General features: G+C 33.1%; 1 protein-coding gene across 1 annotated transcript; it reads left to right on the top strand.

The window, feature by feature from the left end:
• Positions 1 to 201: 201 nt before the first annotated feature.
• On the top strand, positions 202 to 3,513 carry LOC114729860 (putative receptor-like protein kinase At4g00960). Its single transcript, XM_028916896.1, has 7 exons — positions 202 to 1,032; positions 1,590 to 1,709; positions 1,810 to 1,943; positions 2,043 to 2,253; positions 2,530 to 2,767; positions 2,879 to 3,029; positions 3,163 to 3,513. Exons 1-7 carry the CDS (start codon positions 228 to 230, stop codon positions 3,511 to 3,513), a joined length of 2,010 nt encoding a protein of 669 aa, XP_028772729.1. The 5' UTR covers positions 202 to 227.
• Positions 3,514 to 8,196: the final 4,683 nt, after the last annotated feature.

Here is an 8,196-nt window from a genome sequence, read left to right as displayed (position 1 = left end):
AATTTAGATCTATAGTGTGGTTTGTCCACAACTACCGCTTTGAGTCGCATTCAACCATCACTAATAATGAAGGTTGAGAATTGACGAGTCCTTGCCTCGATCTCCAATAAACTTATTGCATAATGCTGAATAAACAAGAGAAGAAGTCAACTAAAGACGCCAATACAGTCTCCCTCCATTAATGTTACTTCTAGGCTCATCTTTTTCCCCTTTCCGTCTGATTCCTAATGTCTTCCATTATTCCTTTGATTCTGCTTTGGTTCCTTTCTCATCTTACCACTCTCACCGCTGAGCCTCCCGACTTGAGATATAAACGCTGCTTCGATTCAAGAGGTAGCTACACAAAACCAAGTACCTACCGAACCAACCTTAACATCCTCCTCTCAGATCTCACTTCCAACACACAAAATGACTACGGTTTCTACAATCTGTCTTATGGCCAAAACCCTGACACAGTAAGCGCCATTGGGTTATGCAGAGGAGATGTTAAACCAAACAAATGCCGATCTTGTCTCAAGAACGCCTCCATTCTTATCCCCAAGTCTTGCCCAGATCTGAAGGAGGCAATGGGAGGCTACGATGAATGCTTCCTACGATACTCGAACCGACCAATATTGGGTGTCATGGAATACGATGTTTGGATCAGTTTGCCGAACCAACAAAATGCTACAGAACCGGGCGAGTACTATGAAGCGGCTAAGGAGTTATTGGATGGAATGAATGGTAAACTAACTGCCAACAGAGTTTCATCTGTTCGTAAGTATGAAGCAGCAAATAAATCGGGTCCAAATTCGCAGACTGTGTTTGGTGTAGTTCAGTGCACTCCTGATTTAACTGAGGGACGTTGTTCAGACTGCTTGGCGCAGGCGATCGACCAAATCCTGCCATGTTGTTATACAAACACAGGTGGTCGGGTTATTATGCCGAGCTGCAATATTAGGTATGAGAATTACCGTTTCTTTGATCTTGTGTCTGAGGATTCCCCACCACTGTCTCCTCTTTCTCCTTCAAAAGCCCCCAGCTCATCAAAAGGTATGTGTCCATCAATTTGGTGGTCTCATTAATTATCAGTTTGCTTGTGTATTCAGAATTGTCTTTTGTCTTTCCCCTTTTTAAGACTGCAAAATGCAGTCAATAGATTAAAGCTAAAATGTTAGCAAGTCATGACGGTGTATGTCAACGATCTGTTCAGTCCTCAAAGCTAAAATCTGAACATTACCTGAGCTTGTTTGGATTATCATTGACAAAATTGATTTTTATGCTTATGCAAAAGTTGAGATAAAAGTCGATTAGTATGTGATTTATCTCAACTAACTTTTCAAAGTTGTTGTTGAAAATCGTTGCCGAAAGTTTTTTCTAGTAGCATTTTCATAACCGGATGGTCTCCCACCTTGTGATCTTGAATTGTATCTTCACATTCATATAATCATCTTCCAATAATCAATTAATATTATGTTAGTCTTAATTCATGGAAAATGTGCTTGTAACCAGTATAATAATATCGAAACTATTTTATAGTATGATATACAATGTCATATCTGAACAATTGACCAATGAAACCATCACTAACATATATTTAGCTTTTTCAGGGAATAATAAAATATCAAGAACTACCATTGCTGTATTGGGGCCAATTGTTGCAATGATCTTACTGTTCATTTCTATCTTCATTTATTTTAGATTGAAGAAACCTAAAGAAACATATCAAGGTAAGTCAAACTAATGATCTCTTCAGTTTGCTCTTGTAATATTCTTCTTTAAAAGAAAATTATTGTGACAACTAATTAATTTGCTTGAATTCCTTCCCAGCTGATGCTGAACTTCATCGTGAAATTATACTTTCTGAACCATTGCTATTAGACTTTGAAAGCATCAAAACTGCAACCGATAATTTCTCTGACGCAAATAAACTTGGGCAAGGTGGATTTGGACCTGTTTATAAGGTAGAAAAACAACAATATCAAAATGAGATAGACCAAATTCACGACTTTGTAGAAAGTCATGCATACTAGATATATAGCTTCCAATTACGACAATTGCAGGGTAAGCTCTATAACGGAGAAGAAGTGGCAATCAAAAGGCTGTCCAGGAATTCTAGGCAAGGAGATAGAGAATTTAAAAATGAAGTGATGTTGTTGGCCAAGCTTAAACATCGCAATTTGGTGAGACTCATTGGCTTTTGTTTGGAAAGAGGAGAGAGACTACTCATGTATGAGTTTCTTCCCAATAAAAGTCTTGACTACTTATTATTTGGTAAGAGACATAGGTACTTTCTTTAATCATTGCTATAGCTTTATTCATTTGTGTTCTATCACTTTAATTAAGTTTGATTGAATGATCTATAAAGGATTGTGCTGATTTTATTAATTCTTTGGGTTTGAGATGTAAAGATATATACATGCAATATATTCATCATGAAACAAGAGGCAGTATGACAATGTAAATTTTTTTTAACCACTATAGTCATTCGGTTCACTGCTAAATTTTTGCTTTATTGAATTCTAAGATCACATAAACATGGAGTTGTAGATCCAAATCACCAAGCGCAACTGAATTGGATGACACGTCACAAAATTATCGAAGGTGTAGCTCGTGGTATCCATTATCTTCATGAGGATTCCCGACTACGAATTATTCATCGTGATCTCAAAGCAAGTAATATTCTTTTAGATGGGGAGTTTAATCCCAAGATATCAGATTTTGGCATGGCTAGATTATTTGCTATGGATCAAACTCAATGTGATACTAGTAGAATTGTTGGAACCTAGTAAGTATAACAGGTTTAAATGCCTTATCAAGAAGAAAGAAACTTGAAGATGATTATCATATGAGTAGCAACCTTCATTTTTTAACAAAGCTTGTTTATATCGACATGCAGTGGTTATATGGCCCCAAAATATGCAATGCACGGACAATTTTCAGTTAAATCAGATGTTTATAGCTTTGGTATACTAATCCTAGAGATTGTTAGTGGGAAGAAAAACAGTAGCTACTTTCATGAAGAGCATGGACTGGATCTGCTAGGCTTTGTAAGTCTTTCTCCCCTTTTAAAACTCTCTCTCTCTCTCTCTCTCTCTCTCTCTATCACACCCACACCTCTCCCCCCAATAGAATAGTAAAATTGTAAACTAAAATTAACTATTGATGAGGACAATGTTTCAGGCATGGAAAAATTGGAGGGACGGAACAGCCTCAAGGATAATAGATCCAGTACTAAACAATAGTTCAACAAATGAAATAATGAGATGCATCCACATTGGGTTACTTTGTGTACAAGAAAATATAGCTGATAGGCCAACCATGGCGTCCGTTACATCGATGCTTAGCAGCTACTCATTTTCTCTCCGATTACCATCACAGCCTCCATTTTTAATTAGTAGCACAAGCTCATCAGAGAAGAACTTTCACGAGAACAGTTCATCAGGGGCAACAAGATCAACTAAAGGAGGAAGGAATAACTATGCTGAATCCTCAACAAATGAAGTCTCTGTTACTGAGATTTATCCTCGCTGATTAATTTGGCCTTGCAGATGACTGTCAAAGATCAATTGTAATTCATGCCACTTAAGTTATGCACATGAAGTAATTGGTTGAAAAGTTGAATTATGCAGCAGTGAAATTATTTCTTACTGTGACGTGTAGACAGAAAAATAAAGAGCGTTCCCACTATTGCAAAATACCACAGTACAACAGCAAAGTGTCGGACACAGAAATGCAAATGAAAATGTAATTCTTAATTACAATAAGCAATGCTATACTCTTGATTCATTAGCAAATGGGATTCATCTCAATCTCCTTGTAATTCTCAGAAATAATTTGCCTAGCTATTATAATATATGAATAAAATTTATTAGGTCTGTTTTTTTTTCACGATTATTATGTCAAGTTTTTTTTTTTTTTTTTGACGATATACATTACAAGAAGGTAGTGAAAACCTATTAGGACAAAAAAGAAAAAGACGTAAACCGCCTAAGCAATATCCTACAAATCTTCTATTACCAACCTAAGTCCAAGTGTTGTCGAAATCTGATGCAGCAGAAAACTTGAAGACCTTACTATCACGTGATTGTAGCTGCAGTGAGTATGCAAATAATTGATGAACCATAGACTGACTAGAGATAACCAACAAACCCATTTTAAGAATATGAAATTCTCCATCCACCTAAGCTTTGGTGGTGGAATTGGCCGCCTAAATGAAGTAATATACCCATATGAGAAGTAAATATCTATTGAAAACCACCTTGCAGTAGAATGTGAGGAAGATCTACATCCACTGACTGTAATTATAATTTATTATGTGTCTCATTTTTTTTTAAATATCATTATTTAATAATAAACTCAGAAAAAAGGACATATGATAAAACGTAATTAAAGAACTTGACATGATGGTAAGAAACTTGACTATTATCCTCTGTTCAACTAATTTGGGTTGATTTAAGGAAATTTAATTAGTTATTTGTTAAAGACATGTGTTATTTCTTAAAATACTCTCTTAGATCATTTTGATTTAGGCTGTTTTTTTGATGCAAACTCTTTTAACATATGAAATATAATAAATAGGGTTAATTCTTTTGGTTAAATCAGGAGACTGAGGTCTTATATTTGAGATTTGAGTCCTTTCAAAAGCCTTTTTTATCCTTTTCTTCTTAAAATCTCATCTTTATTGTTGGATTAAATAATAAATATTTTAGATTTATTATGTTAAAAAGATATATCTACCTTTCTCTCTTTTATTTTGTAATATTATAATAATAGTTTTATAAAGTATGAAATCTAAACTATTCATTATTTGATTTAACAGTGGAGATGGGATTCTGAGGGGGGAAAAAGGGAGAGTGTGGGATTCTCAGAGTATCTCCTCCCAAATATCAAGGGAGAAAATGTGATGACTATTCTTTTAAAACCCATTTAAAATTTTCAATTTATTCATAAGATTAACCATGATAGAAAAGAAGAAACTTTAAAATTTTAAAATCACTATCATTGGTTAAAAGAAATAAACATATATCATGAGCAATGTCAATAAGTAACTTGGGCTTTGGACTTTCAAAGTCTAGGAATATCATTCAACCCTTAGCCCAAATAAAACTCATACTTTCAAACGAATGTCATGTGCAAAGTCTTAAAGGCCTTGGCTTTTAACAGTCATCTTATCAATTAGTAGTAATCAAATGTATTAGTTTACAACATCAAAGTAGATGAGTGATATATGGCAATATATAATAAAATAGCACATAAGACAAAATAAGAGAGGCTATACAAGAAAAACGTGATAGCTAAGCCTCCGCCATCTTCCCTGACGTACCAACCTTAGAGCTATCACCTGAAAATGCTAAACCACAAGGGTGAGACAAACGTCTCAATAACTAACTTTCCAACTCATCATACTTACTAACATGGGCTCGTGAGGTGTTAAGTGAGACAATTATTAATTCTCGAGAAATATAATATATCCATAGAAATATAATTTTAATAATTCAAACCCTCACTATGGGGCTAATACACAAGCCATATAAGTCTATCCCTCACTATAGGGGATCAATCAGACATATAGGCCTATCCCCTCACTTTGGAGGATAAATAAAAAGCCACAAAGGCTTATCCCTCACTATGGGGAAAGAAGGAAGAAGCCAACCAATGTGCACCAATAGCAGCCTTACCATGTGGTAGGATAGAGCTCAATCCAAAATCCAAATAACAACCAATCATTCACAATATAATGAAAAATGTCTCAATCTTTTCTCAGTATAATCCATAAGATATAAATTATGTATCTTTTCCAAACTTCTCAATCACAATTCCAAAAATCCTGTAAGACAATTTTCATTTTCATAGCTCAAAAATATAATATATCTACTCGAATTCCAAATAACAAATATTATTTGAAAATAGGAAAATACTCACAAACAACATATTAGCACATATAACAAGTAGAAAGTGGTTACTCCTCCCCAAAGTAATAGAAGGATTACCACGAGATCAATCCTTTGTTCAACCAATAATTAATCTATATAATTAATATAACCACATATTAATATACTAATTAATTAATTAATTAATTAAGCTTATATATTAGTTAAATTCGTAATTTAATTTAATTTTCATTCTAAATTTTCACAATTCTTATAACCTAAAATTAAGTACTTTAGAACTAACTGATAATTTTCTAACAAGCCAAATTATTTATTTACATCCTTCAACTTATTTACTTTAATAAAAAGAATTTTTCAAAATTTCTAGATATGAAATTATTATATTCTAAATTCTAAAAATCTCATTTGAAATTTAAACCTCAAAACCAAACCATCAAAAATTCAATAGTGTCTCAAATATTATATATATAAATGATCTAATCAAAATTTTAATGGCACATATATATTTTTGTAAATAATAAACTTTAACTACAATAATTATTTTAAAACCTCTAGTCACCCAATAAATAAAACTAAACGATTAAAATTTTAATAATATGTCAAACAACCCAAATAAATTATTTAACTTAATTTTAATCTGTATAAATATGATATATCTCACAAATAACGTATTTTTTAGTTAAAAATTATTTTTAAATACTAAAATCAACAAATGACAAAACTAAACCGGTAAAATGATCTACTATATAGATCTACAATACTGTCTTTAACACTCATCAAAACTAAATACTTACTCGAAACTCTATACCAAAAATTTTCTCTAAGTAACACAAAATTACTATTGTTAGATAGATCTGATTCAGCAGAATAATTTCATGAAGGAAGTTTTGTAATTAGAAGTAGTTTTACTTACTAAATAATCTGTAACGATGGAGAAAGAAACAACTGGGAGAGAGCGACGCTGCAAGCCACAACCTGCAGAGAGAGAGAGAGAGAGAGAAGGAAAGAGAAAAACAAACGGGGGAGAAGGTTAAAAAAAAACACTTGGGATAAACTGAAGTTAAAGACCCTAAGTAAACGAAAAAAAAATAACGGTTTGAACCCTTTTTTTACATTTTTTAAATATTCAAATCTTTGGAGTAGAATTTAAGATGTTACAGAAATTATACTCTCAGGATCCCTCTTTCTAGCTCTTATATTAAGAACAATGATTAGGATCAAATTATTTTTCACACGTGAAAATAATATACGAATAAAACGTAAAATTAAAAGCTAAATGATGTGAAATAAGACAAAAATCAGAAAGAGGATACTCTCTCCTCTATCCTTTTTTATAAGTGATTTGAACCTTTTTAGTCGCCTTGGTTAAATAACAAAATAAAACCAAATTATGCAGTAAAGCACAACTCGGGTCGAGTCTCTTGAGGAGTTTTTTATTAATTCCTTAATTAACTAAGTGACAAAGAATTGAAAGGAGGGGTTGAAAAAGGATTTTTCAATTAATAAAACTAATTAAGAGAGTAAGAAATAAATCTAAACTACTTTTTTTTGGTATTTTTAAGAAAGAATGAAAAATGCAAGTTTGAATTGTAAGAAATCAATAACAAGAAATGCTCTTGAGGAATGAATCAATGACTATCTTAGCTTGTTTAATGATATGGGAGTAACTTAAGTGGTTAAGATTGGTTTATATAAGTTATTCCTTTTAAATTAATACTCAACTAGAACATTAATTACTTGTTAAATTCACTTCAAGCATAATTTCTACACAACTCGCATAAAAATCACACTAACAATGAATTAACAAAGGCATAAAACATAAATATATGTATAAACCAAGTACTCAAACTTATAATACCAATCCAATATCAGCAATTCCAATTCCAATCCAAACCAAGAATTACAACTAGCAACTCTTAGCTTTAAACCAAATATAACAAACTTCAAACCAGAAATCATCAACAAAATAGTCTAAACTAAGGACTAAAATTAAACTCCCCTTTGTAGCTCCCAAACTCAAGCCATTGAATTCAATCCCGAAGAGCACAATGAATTTAGCCTCTCATAGCTCTGAACCAAGCTACAACTCGTGCCAAAGATAAAGTAGCCATGGAGGATAGATGGAGGGGAAGAAAGATGAATTTGGAAGATTGAATTGAAGTGTTGCGGCAGTGGAGTATGCGTGTGATGCGAATATGGCTCTGTGGTCTTGCGTGCGGCTGTGAAGGACGTGAAGGGGTGCGCGGTGGCGTGAGGCGTGGTTGCGTGTATGGCCTGCTCTTGCAATGGATTTAATATAACCTAATATCTTTCCAAAATCCAT

This window comes from Neltuma alba, unplaced genomic scaffold (genome assembly GCF_004799145.2).
Source record: "Neltuma alba isolate B1F8T4 unplaced genomic scaffold, ASM479914v2 tig00012688_pilon, whole genome shotgun sequence".
Lineage (NCBI taxonomy): Eukaryota > Viridiplantae > Streptophyta > Magnoliopsida > Fabales > Fabaceae > Neltuma > Neltuma alba.
The sequence above is the reverse complement of the archived record's forward strand: the minus strand, read 5'-3'. Positions and strand labels throughout refer to the sequence as shown.

Bases quoted from the DNA above. Each gene is read 5' to 3' on its own strand.
- LOC114729860 (XM_028916896.1), top strand. From the start codon at position 228: ATGTCTTCCATTATTCCTTTGATTCTGCTTTGGTTCCTTTCTCATCTT. The intron at 2,254-2,529 runs GTAAGAGACATA...ATGGAGTTGTAG, and splicing joins TCTTGACTACTTATTATTTG to ATCCAAATCACCAAGCGCAA. The intron at 3,030-3,162 runs GTAAGTCTTTCT...ACAATGTTTCAG, and splicing joins GACTGGATCTGCTAGGCTTT to GCATGGAAAAATTGGAGGGA.